Genomic DNA, 22,613 nt, shown 5'->3' on the forward strand with positions numbered 1-22,613 from the left:
TTTGTTGCTTAATAAAACATTTCTCTATATGAGTAACTTTGAAAATATAATCCTTTTTCTGCTTATACTTTTATTGTCAAATTTAACTCTTTTGCTAAATCCAAAGTCATGAAGATTTGCTCCTATGTTCTTGTCTAAGAGTTTTATAGTTTTAGCCCCTACATTTAGGTTTTTGATAGTTTTTTTTTTTTTTTTTTTTTAATTTTAGAGAGAGAGCTTGATCCAGGGAGGGACAGAGGGGGAGGGAGAGAATCTTAAGCAGGCTCCATTCCCAGAGCCAAGCCCAATGTGAGCCTTGATCCCAAGACTGAAATCATGACCTGAGCTGAAATCAAGAGTCAGATGCTTAACAGACTGAGCTACCCAGGTGCCCTGGGTTTTGGATACATTTTTAGCTAATTTTTATATATGGTGTGAGGTGGGGGTCTAAACACATTTTTTTGCATCATGATACACATTTGTTTCCATGCCATTTGATGAAGAGACTATTCTTTCTCCGTTTGTTTTGGCAACCTTGATGAAACATCAATTGTCTACAGATGTATGCATATTTCTGGACTTTCGATTCTATACCATCAGTCTATATGTCTATCCTTATGCCAGTACTACATTACTTTGATGACTGTAGCTTTGTAGTAAGTTTTGAAATCAAGTAGTGTGTGAGTCCTACTTTGTTCTTTTTTGTTGTTGTTGTTAAGATTGCTTTGGCTATTCTGTATCTTTTGCAAATCCACTTCAGTTTGCTTGCCAATTTTTGGAAAGAAGCAAGCGGAGATTCTGTTATGGACTGCATTGAATCTGTAGATCATTTTGTTAGTATTGTTAACAATGTTAACTCTTCTGATCCATGAACATGGGCTGTTTTTCCTATTATTTAGATCTTTGTTAATTTCTTTCAGCAGTGTTATGCACGTTTTGGAGTACAGGTTTGCACTTCTTTTCTAAGTTTTTCTGAAGTATCTTATTCTTTTTGATGATATTGTATATGGAATTCTTTTGTAAGTTTCATTATATTTCATTGTTCATTGCAAGTAGATAGAAATAAATGTAATTTTTGTTTACTGATTTCTTTTACACTTCAACTTTGCTGAACTTGCTTATTAGTTAATAAGCAAGAGGTTTTTAGTGATTCCTTAAGATTTTCTATATACAAGATTATGTCATCTGCCAATAAAGATAGATACTTTTTATTTTCCATTATGGATGCCTTTTATTTCTTTTTCCTAATTTTCTTGACTAAGACCTCTAGTACAATTTTAAATAGTAGTGGTGAGAGTGGACATCCTTGTCTCTGATATTAGGGGTAAAGCATCCAATCATTCACCATTAAGTATGATGTTAACTGTAGATTTTCATACATGTCCTTTTTAGGTTGAAGAAACTCCCTTCTATTCCTATTTTCTAATTTTTTAAAAATAATACAAGGTGTTGAATTTTACCAAATGCTTTTCTGTCAGTTGAGATGATCATGTGATTTTTATTTTTATTCTATTGATATGATGTATTGCATTAGTTGATTTTTTTTTACAAATAGTTTATTGTCAAATTGGTTTCCATATAACACCCAGTGCTCATCCCCACAAGTGCCCTCCTCCATGCCCATCTCCCCCCTCTTCCCCACATCCATCAGTCCTCAGTTTTTGTCAGCATTCAAGAGTCTCTCATGGTTTGCCTCTCTCCCTTTCCCCCACCATTTCCCCCCTTCTTCTCCCCCTTGATCCTCAGTAAAGTTCCTCCTAATCCTCCTATACGTGCAAACATATGATATTTGTCCTTCTCTGCCTGACTTGTTTCGCTCAGCATAACACCCTCAAGGTCCATCCATGTTGCTACACATGGCCAGATTTCATTGTTTCTCATTGCCATGTAGTATTCCATGGTATAGATAAACCACATCTTCTTGATCCATTTGTCCGTGGATGGACACTTAGGCTCTTTCCATGTTTTAGCTATTGTTGAGAGTGCTGCTATGAACATTGGGGTACATTAGTTGATTTTCTAATGTGAAACCAACTTTGCATCGCTGGGATAAATCCCATTGATTTTGTTTTTATATGTTGCTGTATTTGGTTTGATAGTATTTGCTCAGGATTTCTGCATCCATACTCACGAAAGATATTGTTAGGTAGTTTTCCTTTTTTGTGGTGTCTTTGTCTGATTTTAATATCCATGTAGTACTGGCCTCATGAAACTGGGAACTGAGTTGAGGAATGTTCTCTCATCTTCTATTTTTTGAACATTTTTGTAATTATTGGTGTAATTCTTTTAAAAATATTTGGTGCAGGGGTGCCTGGGTGGCTCAGTCAGTTGAGCATCTGACTTCGGCTCAGGTCATGATCACACGGTTCATGGGTTCGAGCCCCGCATCGGGCTCTGTGCTGACCACTAGCTCAGAGTCTGGAGCCTGCTTCCGATTATGTGTCTCCCTCTCTCTCTGACCCTCCCCTGCTCACGCTGTCTCTCTCTCTCTCAGAAATAAATAAAACATTAAAAAAAAAAAAGAATTGACTCCTGGAGATTTAAAAAAATATATTTGGTACAATTCAGCAGTAAAGCTATCTGGACCTAAGCTTTTCTTTGTGGGTCATATTTGATACTAATCCTATGTCTTCATTTCTTATAGGTCTACTCAGATGGTGTATTTCTCCTTGAATCAGTCTAGTAATTTGTGTCTTTCTAGGAATTTGTCCATTTCATCTAAGTTATTTAATTTCTTGTCATTAGTATATAAATCATAATATTCTTTTCTATTCATTTGTAGTTTTGTAAGATTGGTAATAATGCCCTTCCATTTTTGAATTCTAGTAATTTTTCTAGTAATTTGAATTCTTCATCGGTCTACCTGAAGGTCTGTCAATTTTGTTGATCTTTTTCAAGAAGTAGCTTTTGGTTTCATTGATTTTTCTCTATTGCTTCAAATTTTTCTATTTTATTAACTTCCATTTTATTTATTATTTCCTTCTGCTTCCTTAAGGTGTAGTTTGATCTTACTGAACCAGGAGGGGGAAGGGACAGAGCTCTCTCGGCTCAAATACCACAGATTCTAGCCTTTCTACGGAATTTTTGTAGGTGTTTGTGAATAGACATTTCTTTATTTCCTATTGGCCCTTGGGATCATTTCCAGGGACTTTAAATGGTTACTTTTTCATTCCAGGATTTTTTTTTTAACCCCATGCTAGAGAATGTATGCAACTCTCAGAAGAATCTCATGTGTGAGTCCCTGAAGCTCCTTCTGCTGCCTAGCCACTTGGCTGTGTGGTGGGACTACAGTGCACCAGATGCTGGAGGGCGGGCGTAGTTAGTCTCTATCAAGGAGGGTCTAGGCGCCACTGAAATAAGGAGGGACATTTAGGTGCAACAAAAGGACAACTTTTGTGACCTTTGACATTATCTCCTAATGCATATTTCTTGCCTTGGGGGATAATCACTGGCACTTAAGCCGGGAGGGGAATCTACGGGGGTGGGGTGGGGGTGGGGGTGGAGGGGTCGAACATGCAGACACGGTGGGGCTGAGGTTGCATGTGTCATATTCAGCCTAGGTGATGTCTGAGAGTCTGTGTACTCTGTCAGTGATCCTATCTGCATGGATTTCATATTGAGTGAATCCTCTCAGTGGCTCTCCAAACTCAGCTCATAGCTGTTGTCCTCAGAGATGAGAAAGTTTAGCTAAATTCATTTCTGATCACTTTCATGGCTTGAGAAGACCTTCTGTTTAGTTTATAACAGATTCATTTTCTTTAAAATTTTTTATTTTAATTTTTAAAAATAATTTTTAATGTTTATTTATTTTTGAGAGAGAGAAAGAGCACAAGTGAAGGAGGGGCAGAGAGGGGGAGACACAGAATCTGAAGCAGGTTCCAAGCTCTGAGCTGTCAGCACAGAGCCCAACACATGGCTCGAACTCACCAACCATGAGATCACGAACTGAGCCGAAGTCAGACTCTCAACCAACTGAGCCTCCCAGGCACCCCTAATTGTTTTTAATTTCAGAGAGAGAGAGAGAGATACGGGGGGAGGGGGGAGAGGCACAGGAGCAGGAGAGGGGCAGAGAGAGAGAGAGAGAGAGAGAATCTTAAGTAAGCTCCATGCTCAGTTCAACATGGAGTCCATCGCAGGGCCCCATCCCATGACCCTGGGATCATGACCTGAGCTGAAATCAGAGTCAGACACTCGACTGACTGAGCCACTTAAGCACTCCAACAGATTCATTTTCATGTAGGTGAATGAAATTGACATTTTGTGTACAAAGTACACCTTTTCATAGAGTTACATCTAGTTCACTTAACCATTCAGATCTTAACCGTGGTGGAGGTACCTGTTTATCTAAATAGCATTATGAAACACTAACAAGAAGCCATGAAGCTACCCTGGAAATCTTGATCTCCCTAAGACTAGGAAGAAAACTGTGGGCCCATCTGGTTATGAGAGTTCATATTAGATTATCCAATGGAAAAAAAGACAACCTCTTTAACAGATGGTGCTAGGAGAATTGGACAAAAACATGCAGAAGAATGAAACTAGATCATTTTCTCACACCATACACCAAGATAAACTCAAAATGGATAAAGGTCCTGAATGTGAGACAGGAAACCATCAAAACCCTAGAAGAGAAATCAGGAAAAAACCTCCTTGACCTCCACTGCAGCAATTTCTTACTTGACACATCCCTAAAGACAAGGGAATCAAGAGCAAAAATGAACTACTGTGACCTCATCAAGATACAAAGCTTCTGCATGGCAAAGGAAACAATTAATAAAACTAATAGGTAACTGACAGAATCGGAAAGATAGTTGCAAATGACATATCAGATAAAGGGTTAACATCCAAAATCTATAAGGAACTCATAAAACTCCACACCTGAAAAACAAACAATCCAGCAAAGAAATGGGCAGAAGACATGAACAGACACTTCTCCAAAGAGGACATCCAGATGGCCAACAGACATATGAAATGATGCTCAGCATCTCTCATCATCAAGGAAATACAAATCAAAACCACACTGAGATACCACTTCACGCTGGTCAGAGTGGCTAAAGTGAACAAATCAGGAGACTCCAGATGCTGGCCAGGATGTGGACAAATGGGCTCCTCCTACACTGTTGGTGGGAATGTAAGCTGGTGCAGCCCCTCTGGAAAACAGTGTGGAGGTTCCTCAGGAAACTAACAATAGAACTCCCCTATGACCCAGCAATAGCACTGCTAGGAATTTACCCAAGGGATACAGGAGTGATAGGGCACATGTACCCCAATGTTCATAGCAGCACTCTCCACAATAGCTAAAACATGGAAAGACCCTAAGTGTCCATCAACTGACGAATGGATCAAGAAGATGTGGTTTATCTATATGATGGAATACTACATGGCAATGAGAAAGAGTGAAATCTGGCCACGTGTAGCAACATGGATGCAACTTGAGGGTGTTATGCTGAGCGAAATAAGTCAGGCAGAGAAGGACAGATACCGTATGTTTGCACGTATAGGAGGATTAGGAGGAACTTGACGGAGGAACAAGGGGGAGAAGAAGGGGGAAATGATGGGGGAAAGGGAGAGAGGCAGACCATGAGAGACTCTTGAAGGCTGAGAACAAACTGAGGACTGATGGGGATGAGGGAGAAGGGAAGGGGGGTGATGGGCACGGAGGAGGGCACTTGTTGGGATGAGCACTGGGTGTTATATGGAAACCAACTTGACAATAAACTATTTAAGAAAAAAAAAAGATTAGGATGAGTGTAGACAAGAATCTTTCCTGCATCCTGTCAGGGAAGCTTCTTCTTCTTCTTTTTTTTTTAATTTTTTAATGTTTTATTTATTTCTGAGAGAGAGGGAGACAGCATGAGCAGGGGAGGGTCAGAGAGAGAGGGAGACACAGAATCCGAAACAGGCTTCAGGCTCTCAGAAGCCTGACACAGGGCCCAAACCCATGAACCGCGAGATAATGACCTGAGCCAAAGTCGAACGCCCAACCGACTGAGCCACCCAGGTGACCCCTGACAGAGAAGCTTCTTAACTGAAGTATTCCCTGGTTAATGCCTTCCGTAGGGAATGGATTCTGGCCATTCTTCTTGCCTCCTCTTCCCCCTCCAACAAATACAAGAATAGGTGCTGGCAAATGGTGAACAAGTGCCGGTTTGGTCTTAGAGGTGACTTCCAATTTACCTGTTAGGGTCTTTAGTGCTGGGAATTACAAAGATACATTCTCGTTTGCAAAACGTTTTTTCTATCCAAGCTTTCTGTCCCTGGAAGAGAAAGAAATGAAAATTAAACCAATATATTGCAACACTATCATCAGAGTTCATTGTTTTACTTAAAGAAAAATTATTGGGGCGCCTGGGTGGCTCGGTTGGTTAGGTGTCTGACTTCAGCTCAGGTCATGATCTCATGGTTTGTAAGTTTGAGCCCTGCGTCTGGTTCTATGCTGACAGCTCAGAGCCTGGAGTGTGCTCCAGATTCTGTGTCACCCTCTCTCTCTGCCCCTCCCCTGTTTCCATTCTGTCTGTCTGTCTCTCTCTCAAAAATAAACATTAAAAAATTTAAAAAATCATTAACAGGAAGTTTGCCCAAAACACCTGAATAGACACCTTCTATAATGGTGGATGCAATTCTTAAAAGATCTTTTTCCGAGAAATGGTTTGGAAGTAGGTATTCATGGTTTCCATAAGGATACAAAACCTAGCCTTTGCATGCAAGTCAGAGGCTGCAAAGAGGTCATTATGCCACCCTGGAGTAAGCAAGTCAGTGCCCAGACAAGCCCTGGTATAAATGTGAGTTACTGGAAAAGCCAACAAAGTCTGCAAGTCTCCTATTAGGACTTTGTCTGCTGTCAAGAATCTAGTCTTCTCTGGACTACTAGGCACCCACACACCATAGTAATTTCAAAGGGGACTCTAACTGGTGCTCAGATTCACTGAATGTTATTTTTATAATTAATAATATTGAAGGTTGTGAGGAAATAGGTACTCATATAAAATGGTGGTTGGAGTGAGAAGTTGGTACAATTTGTATCAAGGGAAATTTGGCAATAATATCAAAATTACAAGCATATATCTTTCGACAATTTAGTATTTTACTCTATCAATATCCCTGAACACATGCAAAATTACAATATTCATTTATTGCATTCACTCTTCATGATATCAAAAGACTGGACATCACCTACTGTCTATCAGTAGGGTATTGTTAAGTGTGTTATGAAACATCATAAATAGAATTCTCTGTGGCTATTAAAAAAATAAGACTTTCTCTCTGTATCAATATGGAAAGATCAACAAGCTGTAGTAAGTGAAAAAGCAAGACATGGAATAATCTCTAGGGTTTTGTCATTCTGATACAGGGAAGAATTATTAATATAAAAACACATTTGCCTGAAAATAGACACAATATACTGGGAAGGGCTCACAAGGAGCAGCTAACATGGTTCCCCCCAAGAGAGGGGATCTGGAGGCTTGGGGAACATGGGTGATGGGTGAAGAGGACACACCCATAGGCTGGGTGCTTTTTTAAATTCTTGAAAAAGGCTTCATTTAAAAAATTTTTTTATGCTTATCTATTTTTGACAAAGAGACAGAGTCCAAGTGGAGGAGGGGCAGAGAGAGAGGGAGACACAGAATCTGAAGCAGGCTCCAGGCTGTGAGCTGTCAGTACAGAGCCTGACACGGAGCTCAAACTCACGAGCCATGAGATCATGACCTGAGCTGAAGTCAGACGCCCTACTGACTGAGCCACCCAGACACCCCGAGAAAGACTTTATTTTTTAAGACCAGTTTTAGTTTATAACAAAATTGAAAAGGAGGTAGAGAGAGTTCTCATATACACATGCCCAGCCTCCATCATTATCAGCTTTGTCTACCAAAGTGGTACCTTTTACCTTTTTTACCCCAGTTGAACCTATACTGACTCTTCATAATCACCCAAAGTCCATAGTTTTCTTAGGGTTCACTCTTAGTATTGAATATTTTAGAGATTTGACAAAGGCATGATGACATGTATCCACCACTCTAGTATCATGCAGAACAGTTTCATTGTTCTCAAAATCCTCTGTGCTCTGCCTATTTATCCCTATCTTCCTCCACCCCCTGGTAACCACTCATCTTTTTATTGTCTCCATAGTTTTGCCCTTTCCAGAATGTCCTATAGTTGGAATCATATGTGTTTAGCCTTTTCAGACTGGCTTCTTTCCTTTACTAATATGCACTCAAGATTCCTCTATGCCTTTCCATGACCTGATAGCTCGTTTCTTTTTACTGCTGAGTAATATTTATTTTTTCTTAATGTTTTTTATTTATTTCTGAGAGAGAGACAGACAGTGTGAGCAGGGGAGAGTCAGAGAGAGAGAGAGACACACACACAGAATCCAAAACAGGCTCCAGGCTCCAAGCTAGCTGTCAGGACAGAGCCCCACTTGAGGCTCGAACCCATGAACAGTGAGATCATGATCTGAGCTGAAGTCAGACGCTCAACTGACTGAGCCACCCAGGCACCTCTACTGAGTAATATTTCATTGTCTGACTGAGCCACAGTTTATTTATCCATCCACCCATTGAAGTTGGTGGTTTCTGACTTTTGGCAAACATGAATAAAGATGCAATAAATGCATGTACAGGACTTGTTTCTTTCCTTTAAAATTTTGTGTTATCGGGGCACCTGGGTAACTCATCGGTTAAGCATCTGACTTCAGCTCAGGTCATGATCTCATAGTTCATGAGTTCAAGCCCCACATTGGGCTCTGTGCTGACAGCTCAGAGCCTGGAGCCTGCTTCAGATTCTGTATCTCCCTCTCTCTCTGTCTTCCTCTGCTCACACTCTGTCTCCATCTCTCTCTTTCTCAAAAATAAATAAACATTTTAACAAATTAAAATTTTGGGTTTTTTCTTCCCTTTAAAATTTTGAGTTATCTAAAGATATTACCTATTTAAAAATATAAAAAGTGTGTCTTAAATGAAAATGTAAATAAAGCAAGTTTTAAAAAATGGAAAAACCCCTCTGCCCCTCTAATAATTAGGTGCTGTCATTTTTCATTTGCTGACCTCTCTTTCACCTACATCCATTTGCTGAAGGTGTTTTTTGTGCAAAGTGCTGTGCTGAGTGCTTGGGGTGCTTGGGGACTTCCAGAGCAAGCTGGATCACCACCCCCTGGAAGTGTCAGAGGATGTGATGCCTGCACTCACGCTGAAGGAGGTCGGCAGCACAGGGTGGCTTTGTGGAGCCGAGCAAGGCAGGAAGGAAACCTGTCCACCTTACCAGGGAGACTGCATCCTTCCCTGTGTGTCCTTCAGGCCTGACTCCACGTACACTGTGATATTTGTGTATGTGTGACATACATGCTTGTGTGATGTATTTGTGCATGTGTACAATGTATATGTGGTGTGTGTGTGTGGTGTGATGTGTACACATGTGTGAGGGTGTGCATGTGAGTGGGTTTGACTGTATGTGTGATGTGTGTAATATGTGTACTGTGTGCCATGCATGTGGCATGTGTGCCGTGTAAAATGTGCGTATATAACGTGTGGGTATCTCTGAGGGTGGGTTGGCAGGCACAGGGAAATGGAGCAGCCTAGCATGTGAAACCTGGAGAACCCTGAATCAGATCTTGGAGGAACTGCGGGGGGCAGAGCCTCATGTTCATGGCCACTCTCCCACAGTCTCTAGAGTAAGCCTGTGTGACCTGTCACAGTGAGTCACAGTGTGACCTGTGACCTGTGACCTGAAGGTCTCGTGGCCCTCACCCACCTGGGGAACAATTCCGATTTAAGGGTTCTCTTGTGTCCATGGATGCTGCCTCCTCAGAGAGGGGCGGCAGTGACCACATGTCACAGACGCCCTTCTCAAATGAGGTCATGTCAAGGACCCAATGCCACTTCTGTTGCTTCACAGATAGTCCTGGCTCCGGTCTTAGTCATGCGGAGACAGTCTGATCAGGGCTTTCATCTCTCTGGAAGGACCTATGGGTCCCCGAGTCTTTCTGGGAAGATATTAACAGTCAGCTGGTCACTTGACTTCTTTTTGAATAACAGGAATGATTATAACTCAGAACCTTCCCTAGGGGCCTTCAGAAAGCAACACTGTACACCTTTGTCTCCAAGTAATTTAATGACTGCTTGAAAACCACATCACTAACAAAAGCAAAGTGGTTGCATCTGCCCAGAGGAGAGACTTCAGAGTGGCAAGCCCCCGAAGCATGGGCCCCAGCCCTTCTCATGTGGAGTGTTAGAACAATCCAGTGCAAAATAGCCAAGCAGAGCATTTGCTGTCTGGAAAGAAAATATGCTTCCCCTTTTGCATGTCACTCCTCACTTCCCAGAGAAGCTGGGAGAGCATAACTGCTCCCCCCCTTTTAAGATAGAGTTCACGGTGTTTGGACTATATGCCTTCAATTAAAGACAATAAGAGCAATAACAAATACTGAACTCCCATGAGTAGGCTAGTTTTTCACAGAGGCATAGGATAGCGATTCTGAAATTACTTTCTGTGTACTCTAGGACGGAACAAAGAAATCAATACATTGTGGATAATGGGGGCTAGGTTTCTCACTGTTGGAGAAGGGTTACAAGCATGAAGAGTGGGGAAGGTGAGAACAAATCCCTGTAGCAGTGGACTGAAGTTGAAATGATCAGTGTGAGCCCACGGTTTGTAACCGGTTTGTAACATGTATAGAGATAGATATGAGACCAGATAAAGGCAGGTGTGGTCCCTCCCCCCCCACTCTCTCTCTCTCTCCACACACACACACACACACACTGAGTATATATAACACATTGTATTAGTTATCTATTACTTAACATAACAAATTGTCCCCAAACTTGGTGGCTTAAAACAATAACATTTACTACCTCACAGTTTCTGTGGACCAGGAATTGGATGTGGCTAATCTAGGTGCTTCTGACTCTGTCTCTCTCAGGGATTCGAACAAGCTGTGGATGGGGGCCATGGTCTCATCTGAAGGAAACCCACTGGGGGGCACCCATTCCCAGCTCCCTCATATTGCTGTTGCCAAGATCTGTTTCCTCTCAAGGGTTTTGGGCCCAGCACCTCAGTCAGTTCCTTGCCATGTGAGCCTCTCCACAAGCACATCACAACATGGCGGTGACCTCTATCAGAGTGGGGAGTGCAAGAGTCACACAAGACAGAAGCCTTGGTCTTTTTATAACCGCATATCTGAAGTGATATCTCTGTAGTATATCTCTCATGTATAACGCATGATATTCCATGCGTTACAAGAGAGTCACCCAGTCCTGCTGCTCACAATCAGGTGGACAGAGTTACTGTAGTGTAAGTGGACATTAAGCTTTTTCTCTCATCATGTGAGTACCTGACATTCAGCTTTTGATTGCTAAGGCATTCATGTCAAAGACATCCATCTCAAATAAACATATTGCCAAGTGTAGGATACAGCTACTAGCAAAACAACCAACTAAAGAACGAGGCTTCCCCCACGCACTAAGGTCCCTCTTTAAGAAAAGGTTAGTTGGGGCACCTGGGTGGCTTAGTCGGTTAAGCGTCCGACTTTCGCTTAGGTCATGATCTCGCGGTTCGTGGGTTCGAGCCCCGCGTCGGGTTCTGTGCTGACTGCCAGCTCAGAGCCTGGAGCCTGTTTCGGAGTCTGTGTCTCCCTCTCTCTCTCTCTGACCCTCCCCTGCTCACACACACACTCTCTCTCTCTCTCTTCTAGAAATAAATAAAAATAAAAAAAATATATTAAAAAAATAAAAGGTTAGTTAACCTAGAGAACTGACCATTGCCCTTCCTGTGCCCTAATTCCTGCTCTCATACTTGAAATTCACCATAGAGAGTGAACCCTCAAAACCCCAGACACACCATTGGACTCTAATAAAGTCAGAGTTCTAGATCTGCTACCTCTATCTCTACCCGTGTCCTCACTATGTGGCCCTTGGGTATGCCATGTATGCTCCAGGCTTGGGAGTAATAAATCTTGTTCCTCCGTTTCCTGCTAGTTTTCTTGTGGTCATAAGACCTGCCTCTGGATAGAGGCATACCAGTAATGAGTATACTTAGTGCTCAAATATAAATATTGTTCTCCAGTGAAGCGAACTGGGGCTTCTTGGAGAAGCAGCTGAATCCAGGACTCAAGCAAGGAGAGTAAAAAAACGACCTGGAACATCTTGTTGAGTCAGGAAGTATTTACTTTTGACTTGGGAACTTGTCAAAAGAACACTGGAGCCACTTTGAAGGGGCTCTCACTGGCTTTATCTGGAATAATTTGAGCATGAGAATAAATACTTACAATAAAGAAGTATAACCTTTTGACTGAAATAAGAACCCATGGACCCACACTGGTATAAATCCACATGTAATTCATTTTTTTTTAACGTTTTATTTATTTCTAGGAGAGAGAGAGAGAGAGACAGCGTGAGCAGGGGAGGGTCAGAGAGAGAGGGAGTCACAGACTGAAACAGGCTCCAGGCTCTGAGCTGGCAGTCAGCACAGAGCCCGACGCGGGGCTCGAACCCACGATCCGCGAGATCATGACCTAAGCGAAAGTCGGACGCCCAACCGACTAAGCCACCCAGGCGCCCCAAATCCACATGTAATTCAATACATATAGGTGATGGTAACACTTTTTCCTCCAGTAGTAAGTCATTTAATAAATACAGAAGGAATGATGGGAGTAGAAAATCTCCATGTGGCAACTATCATGCATGTTTTATGAAGGCTAAAAGTGGTGGGTAAAAGTTTGAAGAGTAACAGTACACTTACATAATCTCATAGTATCTCCCATAGGTATTTACTAATCACAGAGAGGAAATTAGTGGCTGTCTTGACAGTGAACAAATCTGGGCAACACCGCCTAAAGCCAAGTGAGCATCACCAGCAATGGAGCAAAGATTCACCATGAGCCTCCCAATAAAATGCACGAGGGATAAAAATGCCAAAAATTCGTAACCTGAATCTAATCAGGAGGCGACTTCAGACAACCCAAACTGAGTGGCGTCCTACAAAATAACCGACCCGTACTCTGCAAAAATGTCAAGGCCATGAAAGACCAGGGAAGACGAGTGAATGGTTCCAGCCGGTGTGGAAAGACACAACCACAAAATGCCCTTCCATCTCTAGGCACTGCCCTCTCACCCTTCTCCCTCTCAGCTCCTCCCTCCGCTCCATCTCTAGGCCCCGCCCCCTGCCCCTGCTAGGCCCCGCCCCCTGCCCCTGCTAGGCTCTGGCTTCTCAGCCTGTCTCATAGACCCTGCCTCTCAGCTCCTCCCTCCGCTCCATCTCTAGGCCCCGCCCCCTGTTCTTGCTAGCTCGCTCCCCTCCCCTGCCCCCCAAACCATACGCTCTCCCTCTCAGCCCCACTGGCAATTCCTAAGAAACCCTAGGGCAACGCAGCGTGGGCAATCTGAAAACCAATGTCCAGCTCCTGAACAACTAGACTCAGGTCCCACATCATCAAAAGGGGGAAACACCACTGCCTTACAGGATTTAATATGCTGAGGTGGATGAAGAACTTGGAAAGCAAAGATGTGGCTTTTGTTTTTATTAATGTCTGCTCTGTCTCAGGCAGCATTTAAATGCTTCCATCACGGAGTGCCCCCCACCCCATCTCCTTTACATGCAGGTGCAGGGCATCTGTGACCCTGAGGGAATATTGGCCCTCACCTTATCCCCAAACTTGGAAGGGGCCTTTTCAGAGTGCCAAACCTCAGCCCTTGCTTGGAGCCCTGGGCAAGAGCAGCAGCTGGTATCCACAACATGGCCCCATTTTCTCTGCTTCACCAAAAATCTTTTTTTTCCCTAATGAATATGCTAGCATGTGACTAACATACTTTCCCTGAGGGGAAAAGTGATTTGCTTTAAGTATCAACTACTGGTTTTTAAAAAAAATTAATTCTGAAAAACAACCTCAGTTCAAAATTCCAAGTTACTGCTGTCTCCAGAAATATTCTAGAATCTTCTGAGGATAAACAAAAGGCACAAGAGCCACTCTTTGCCTGCAGCCTCTCACAGTGTTTCCGTCTGCTCAAATGTCTGCACTTCAGGGAGGCTCTCTGGCTCCCCATCACACCCCCACCCTCTGTTCTCTGTCTTTCATACATTCCACCCCACTAACCTCTTCCCTCTCTTCCCTTCCCCCTCTCCTCCTACAAAATCCATGGAAGCCAAAGCCCTGTTCAGTTCTCTGCTCTATCCCCAGTGCCTTCAGGAGCACCGGGCAGAGAGGAGGTGCTCATTACCCTGTAATGACTAAAGAAATCAATAAATCCCTTGGGCAGAGCATTGCCGAGGCTGCCTGGATCTTATCAACCCGGCCTACCACAGTCTGGCCATCTGGGCCCACACACCCTCAGTGGGACGCACAAGGGAGCACAAGGGAGGTAACCCAGGTCACCTGAGGGGACTCTCTGCTCACCGTGGGGAGGGGCTCAACCTCCCGAATGGCTGCAAGTCACTGATGTAGGTGAAAGGCAATGGGTGGAGGACCCCTAAGTCAAACATTCCTCCTTGTCCTCCAGCCTCTGCTACCAGGGCTGAGTACCGCCAAGGTAACAGCAAAGAGTCATGGAATCTTACAAAGGGCGTCCTTGTGAAATGAAAGAAGGGCAGAGCCTCCTGTGGTTCATTTATAAACTCTTCAAATCCCCCTGTTGGGTTAGAGATATTGCCCATTCATTCAAAATATTCCTGCCCACCACAATGGTTATTATTCTTTTTTTAATATTTATTTTTTGAGATCAAGAGAGACAGAGTGTAAGCAGGGGAGGGGTGTAGAGAGAGGGAGACAGAATCTGAAGCAGGCTCCAGGCTCTGAGCTGTCAACACAGAGTCCAACGTGGGGTTTGAACCCACGAACTGAGAGATCATGACCTGAGCCGAAGTCAGACACAACCAACTGAGCCACCAAGATGCCCCTCAAATGGTTGTTTTAAACACTTTAGGGCCAGATAAGAGGAACGCTAGCACTGGGGATTAAAATCCCACCTGCAGGAGTGATCGCTCACTGGGAAGTCTGTCCGTGAGGCCCAGCGAGGAGACACAGAGGTGGTGCCACCATTATGCCCCCCAAGTCGTCTGAGCTGCCCAAGTCCATGTGTGGGTCACATGCAGCCCGGCCACTTCATCTCTGAAATGGAAACTGCTTTGCATAGTTCAGCCTCAGCTGGGATAACACTTGTACAGGATCTGGAAGGTACTAGATTTAAATGGAAATCTTGGCCATTATTTTTATCACAGGATAGTAAGATGCATGATGGGAAAAGAGGCGGTACACTGTCAAGGCTCTACCTGGTGGTTCAAAAACCACCAGGTGCCTGGAGTTCAGAGTGGGTAAATACAAGAGGAAGTTTCATAGTATGGACAAGATTTGAACAGGTGGGCTGAAGATATTTGGGGCCAAGGAATGGGGGGGGGTGCAACAGCGTGTGCACAGGGAGTGAGGATGCATGTGGAGAGTGAGGGGGGAGGGAGGGGAACAGGGTGGTTGAGGGCAAGAGGTGGTTCTGAGCAGCAGGTGGATGAGGAAATGGAGGGGTGGGGGTGGGTTTCCCACCTCAGTGAGATGGGAATGGGCCCCTCCACCAGGAGATGAGTGTTTAGTGAGGGTTTCTCGTGGTAGCAAAGTGAAGGCAGAAAGTAGGCTGCCACATCTTCATGTTCTGGGTGTTTTGTGAGTGCCACCATTTGGCCAGTATGGGGCTGACTGGGTTCAGGGCTCTGGGCTGGAGGTGGAGGTGAGCCACGTAGTCATGGCCCTACCCTCAGTGGGCTTCCATTGTGGTCAAGTAACAAAGAACAGCAAACAAGCAAGGCAGCAGATAAACCAGAGCATTGCTGATTGTGGTAAGAACATGAAGGGAATAAAGAAGAGAGTGTGATAGAGTATGTGGTGTGCACGTGGGGTGGGGTGGGAGGCTTGTTAGATTGGGAAGTCTTGGCTAAACAGGCTACACATTTAAACTGAGACGTGAAAGACCAGAAGGGAATTCTAGGGTGCTGGAACAGCATGCGCAAAGGCCCTGTGGCAGACAGAGCTGCGGGTGGTTGCTGAGGAGCATGGATTGAGTATGTGGAGGACTTTGGAACTGGAGAGGCAGGTGGGGCATGTTCTGCAGCGACTTTAGGCCACAGTAATTGGTGGGCAGAGGGGTAGCATGAATTTATGGGGCTGGATTGTAGGGGAGCAAAGGGGAGGCAGGGCACCAGTAGGAAGACAGGAGTGTGGCTCACACAGTGGGGATGACCCTCTAGGAGATGTGCAGGAGGAAGGAGGAGTCTGCAGGGGGACACCCTGGGGCTGGGGTGGGGTGATGGGGACTGGGAATGGGGAGGGTGAGGGGGCCGAGGGGTGGGGGAGTGGGGTCTGGAGATCGTTGGGGGAGGAGTGGGAGGAAAGGGAGGGGCAGGGTGACGGGGGAGGCAGGAGGCAGGGCCAGGACTGCAGAAAGTGGCTTTTGGCCTGGGCAGCTGTGACCAATCCTGGCAAGTGGCTTCCAAACATAAGAGCTGATTTACTGTCAGGCGAGTCTCTGTTTACTCAATGACCCTGTTTCTTGGGCCAAAATTAACAGTAAACCCCACAGTGAAATGACTGCTTTTTGGACCCATTTAGCCAAAACAAGCTGTCTGTCTCCTGTGTGTATTTAGAGCCAACACCTCAAAATGCTCATCCCAGGGCTGCATGTGACCCACATGTGGACTTGATTTGACCCGTGTACAAAAAGAATTCTCTGCTGTTATTAACCCAGAGGGGGATTGCATGTGAAAATCTGGACTTCTGGCTTCTCTGGAGTGGCCTGGTGTGGGAACACTGGTGGAAAACCAACCAACCCCACACAGATGCAGGTGGCTGCTGGGTACCCACACAGGGCCCCACCTGCCCTTGCCTGGCTGCCGGGAGCACCTGCGGGCCTCACCTGGGGCCGCACCTGCGTGCCTGGAAACTCCATCCCAGAGAATCAGACAATCTCCCTGCCAAGGCAGTGGCACAGGCCACCGATCTTCGTGTGCACAAGGATTAAAACTCCACAATTGCTCCGACTCCACCTGCTACACTCTCACCCCACCAGGAAGGAGGTCTTGGGCCCCATCCAACAGGCCATCTCTGAGTGGTTTGGCTGATGATCCTGCTCGGGCCCTTCAGGGAGACTCTTGGGCCAGACAGACCTAGCCTCACAGCCCCTTACAGCAAAGAGAACCAGTAGGAGCCCCAGGTAAGGGCCCACGCTAAGGCTGCCCCTCAGGTGCTGGGCCTCAGTTTTCACATCTGTAGGGTGGGGATGATAACATGAGACTTGAGTGATAGTGCTTGGGAGAGCTTCGAGATCTGATTTCCTGTGCTTTATCATCACCATCCCCTGGGGGTGACAGGGCTGGCCTGGAGGAAACGTTGGGGATCATTAGAGGCCCTGCCTCTCCTGGGCCAGGGTTCCCTCTTCCCCAGATCTCCAACGCTCTTCGTTCTGGGGGCCCTTCCTGGGACAATGTAACATGATCTTCTAGACTAGAGCCTGGGAGAAGAGCTGGGTTTTTAAGCCACAGGAAGTGACCTTTTCCTTTTTCCTTTCTTTTCCTTTTTTTAAAAATTTATTATTTTTTAAATGTTAATTATTTTTGAGAGAAAGAGAGCACGTGAGTGCACTAGTGGGGGAGGGACAAAAAGAGAGAGGGGGGCACAGAATCTGAAGCAGGCTCTAGGAGCTGTCAGCACAGAGCCTGACACAGGCCTCAAACTCATGACCCTTAAGCTCATGATCTGAGCTCAACTGATTGAACTAATCAGGTGCCCCCTTTTTACTTTCTTTTTTACTATAATTCACATACCCTAACATTCACCTTTTAAAATGTGCAATGCATGACTCAGTTGGTTAAGTATCTGACTTTGGCTAAGGTCATGATCTCATGGTTCATGAGTTCGAGCCCCACATCAGGTTCTCTGCTAATCAGGAGAGCCTGCTTCGGATCCCCCTCTCTCTCTGCCCCTTCCCCACTTGCGAGTTCTCTCTCTCTCTGCCCTTTCCCCACTCATGAGCTCTCTCTGTCTCTCTCAAGATAAATAAATAAACTTCAATAAACAAATAAATAAAATGTGTAGTGTTTTTTTTTTTTAGTATATCCCCAAGATTGTGAAACTACACCACGGTCTAACCCCATAGCGTTTGCCATCCCTAAAAAAGTCCTTTACTTATTATCAGTCATTACCACCCCACCCCACCCCAACCCCTTCAGTTCCTCACAACCACTAATCTGCTTTTTGTCTCTGTGGATTTGCCTCTTCTGAACATTTTACATAAATGGAATCATACAATACATAGCCTTTTATGGCTGGCTTCTTTAATTTAGCAGAATTTTTTCAAGGTTCATCCATGTTGTAGCAGGTATCTGGGCTACACCTTCATCCCTTTTTATGCCTCAGTAATATCCCATTGCAGGAATTCATCAGCTTATGGACATCTGGGCTGTTGCTGCTCCCTGACTATTGGAAAGAGCACTGCTCTAAAGACATTTCTCTTTTTAGAGGGAATACTGAATAAAGCCTGGAAAAAAGAAGCAAATGTATTAACTTGTCAGCTTGGGTTTGTGGTAGGGGAAGCAGAATTGTTTCCTTCAATTGCTTCATTGTTCAGTTCATGTTTTTAATTTTCTAAGGAAGACTAAAACTGATTTTTAAAAGAATATGAGGGGCACCTGGGTGGCCCAGTCAGTAAAGCATCCAATTTTGGCTCAGGTCACAATCTCATGGATGGAGAGTTCGAGCCCCGTGTTGGGCTCAAACAGCTGGAGCTTGAACGGCTGACAGCTCAGAACCTGGAGCCTGCTTCATATTCTGTGTCTCCCTCTCTCTCTGCCCCTTCCCCACTTGCTCTCTGTCTCTCTCCTCTCTCTCAAAAATGAGTAAATGTTAAAAAACAAAAAAGAAAAGAAAAAAAAGAAAATGAGAATGTGCCCATGGTACCTGGCCAGTGTTCAGAGTCTCTGACCGAGCCCAGGATTCCCCAACTGTAGCCGGCTCCTAGGGGCCAACCTCATGGTAATACCTTTGATGTTTCAGCAGCATCACTAATTTTGTAATCTTCCAATAACACAACAGATCTCATTCCATCATCTTGGATTTATGCATATTTTAAGCTGTGATTGCAAATAATGGAATCCTAGGACACATCTTGAAAGTAACTAGTAGTTTAATTCAGAATTTAAAAAGGTTATGTATTTTTCTACAGTTGTAGAAATTCATATGCTGAAATCCTAGTCCCAAAATTCATATGCTGAAATCCTAGTCCCTACCCATTGTGAGGGTATTAGGAGGTGAGGCCTGTGGGAGGTGATTAGGTCAGGAGGTTGGAGCCCTAGTGAGTGGGATTAGTGCCCTTAGAGAATAGACCCCAGAGAGTTCCCTTGCCCCTTCACCATGTGAGGATGCAGTGAAAAGACAGCTATCTGTGAACTAGGAAGTGCTTGCCAGACATCAAATCTGCAGGTACCTTGAACTTGGACTTCCTAGTCTGCAGACCTGTGAGAAATAAGTTTATGAGCCACCCAGTCTATGACATTCTATTATAGTAGCTTGAATGGACAAAGACAAAAGTCTTGCCAGAATTCACTGTATGGATTTCATCAAAATTGGGTTTTCCTGTTATAATGTGAGCAGACACCCATTTGCTTTCGGAATAGTCATTTTTGATGCAGTCAAACCACATAAGATAGGTCTTAATTCAAAGTGGTTCTGCCCAAAGCCTGGATACACTTCTGACATGTGCTACCTGCCAGGCTGACTTCACCTGAAGTGAGGGGGTTGCTGACCTTGGGTGGAATGCAGTGGTTATTAGTCCTGAGCAAGTCCAAATAGTCAATTAGGAGGAAAAACAAAGCAAAACAGAAGAAAAGGAGAGCGCACCAGAGCAATCCAGATAATTATGCAGCTGAGCCAGCCACACAGGCAGCAGCTGGGCTTAGGGTACTGAGACTTTGATACGTGCTCCTCATTTTTACCATTGACAGGAAAGACCTTCAGGTCCTACAAATGCAGCAAAAGACCCCAGACCCAGACTGATATTTAGATATCCTGGAATGAAGGCCTGTGGGACCCACTCCCACATCCACTTCTCTTGGACCATTTGAAGGAGGAGAGGAAATAAAAACAGGTCATGTGTTGGGATATTGAATTCTCCCACCTTCCAGAGAGCTGTGCTGGTCACCAATGAGAACCAATGCACAAGGAACATGGCAGTTTGTACTCAGCTGAGGGCTCTCCACTGAGCCTGAAAAAAAGGGGTAAACTATCAGATTCTCAGGTAAGATAATGGGTTGGCTGGGGGTATGTGTGGGGGGAATGAACGGAGAGAAGGGAAGATAGCCAAGGTCAGCTTCTAGCCGTAGCCCCAGGCAGAGCCATTTAAGGGGAGAGCTCCTGCAAGTCACATGCCCTTCTGGATGTTGGATGTCTCTGCTCCTCATTTACAGGATCACGTAAAGGTAAGCCAGACGGGCACTTCTAAACACAAGCTGTGCTTCACAGATAGGTGTGGCCTCTCTTCCTCATTAGAGAATGGGGCACAGGGGTGGCCTTATACTTTTTAGAATCATGTTTTTGAAGGAGGAGCCTTGCTCTGTAGATGGGGAAGGCCACAGTTTCTGGGTGTGAGGGCCTGCACCACTCTACATGCCTCTTATCCTCCTGATGCCAGAGACCTATGCCTTTGGGTGTTCAGGTAAGGGCTGCTACCTGTCCTAGAATGGGCCACTGGGTCCTGAGTGGAGCCAGGTCTCCTCCCTATCTTTTCCTCTCAACCCCTGTTCCTCAGTAGAACTTGGCCCAGAAACTTGCTTCTAGAAAAGGGTCCACAGGGTCTGTGCCTGTGATCTTCAAAGATGGTGCAGGGAAGTAGTTAAAAATGTTAAGTATCTGATAACTCTGGAACAGGAGGAAATATTTGCAAATCATGTATCTGATAAAGAATCAACATCCAGAATATGTAAAAAAAAAAAAAAAAACCAAATCCTCCTACAACTTAACAATGACAACAACAGTAAACATCCTGATTTAAAGATGGGCAGAGGAATGGACTAGCCATTTTCTAAAGAAGACATACAGATGACCAACAAACAAATGAAAAGATGCTCAGTATTAGTAATCATTAGGGAAGGTAAATCAAAACCAGTGAGATATCACCTCACACCATTAGGATGGCTACGATTAAAACACACACACACACACCAGAAAATAACGAGTGTTGGTGAGGATGTGGAGATACTGGAACACTGTGCACTATGTGTGGAATTTTAAAATGGAGCAGGGGTGCCTGGGTGGCCCAGTCAGGTAGGCATCCAACTCTTAATTTCAATTCAGGTCATGATCTCATGGTTCATGAGTTCGAGTCCCACATCGGGCTCTACACTGACAGCACAGAGCCTACTTGGAATTCTCTCTCTCCTCCTCTCTCTATGCCCCTCTACCCCCCTTTCTCTCTCAAAATAAATAAATAAACCTTTTAAAATGAAGCTGGGGCTCCTGGGTGGCTCAGTCAGTTGGACAGTCGGACGTCCAACTTCGGCTCAGGTCATGATCTCACGGTTAGTGAGTTCGAGCCCTGTGTCAGGCTCTGTGCCGACAGCTAGCTCAGAGCCTGGAGCCTGTCTTCGGATTCTGTGTCTTCCTCTCTCTCTGACCCTCCTCTGCTCATGCTGTCTCTATCTCTCTCTCAAAAATAAATAAAACATTAAAACATTTAAAAAATAAATAACTAAAATTAAGCAGATACAATGGAAAACAGTATGGTAATTCTTCAAAAATTAAACTTAGAATCACCATATGATCCAGTATTTCCACTTTGGAGCATATGCTCCAAAGAATTGTAAACAGAGTTTCAGGGAGATATTTGTACACCTGTGTTCACAGCAGCATTATTCAAAATAGCCAAAAGGTGAAACAACCCAACAAAATGTGGTTTATCTATATGATGGAATATTCTCAGTCTTCAAAAGGAAAGAAATCCTGACACCCACTACAACGTGAATGAACCTTGCTGAGTGAAATACACCAGTCACAAAGGACAAATGCTTACATCAGGTACCTAAACTAATCAAATTCAGGGGTGCCTGGGTGGCTCAGTTGGTTAAGTGGCTGACTTCAGCTCAGGTCATGATATCACGGTTCATGGGTTCGAGCCCTGCGTTGGGCTCTGTGCTGACAGCTCAGAGCCTGGAGCCTGTTTCAGATTCTGTGTCTCCCTCTGTCTCTGACCCTCCCCTGCTCACACTATCTCTCTCTCTCTTTCTTTCTCTCTCAGAAGTAAATAAAACATTAAAATTTTTTTAAAGTAATCAAATTCGTAAAGATAGGCAGTAAGAGTCATGGGACCCAGGAGTTGACGAGGGGAAATGGGGAATTACTACTCATTGGGTAGAGTTTCAGTTTGGGAGAATGAAAACATTCTAGAGGAGATGGTGATGATGGCTGGCCAGCAGTGTCAATGTACTCAATGCCAGTATACTATACTCTTAAAAATGGTTAAGATGCAAAATTTTATGTTGTGCATATCCTACCACAATTAAATATAAATTAAAAAAAAATGAAGATATCTAGGTTTCACTCCAGGCCCTGGAATCAGAATCAGGGTGTGAGAATCCGTACTTTAACAAACTTTTGAGATCCACTGCTCATGTGGCCC

At 44.4% G+C, this 22,613-nt stretch overlaps 1 protein-coding gene across 1 annotated transcript in view; it reads right to left on the reverse strand.

Moving 5' to 3' along the window:
• Positions 1-22,613, reverse strand: part of TRPM1 (transient receptor potential cation channel subfamily M member 1) — a 102,115-nt gene that overhangs the window by 68,265 nt on the left and 11,237 nt on the right. The window contains 1 exon segment of the mRNA XM_039217193.1: positions 6,157-6,236. Coding sequence (XP_039073124.1) covers positions 6,157-6,236 — 80 coding nt within the window.

This window comes from Hyaena hyaena, unplaced genomic scaffold, assembly GCF_003009895.1.
Source record: "Hyaena hyaena isolate Hyena2069 unplaced genomic scaffold, ASM300989v1 scaffold_670, whole genome shotgun sequence".
NCBI lineage: Eukaryota > Metazoa > Chordata > Mammalia > Carnivora > Hyaenidae > Hyaena > Hyaena hyaena.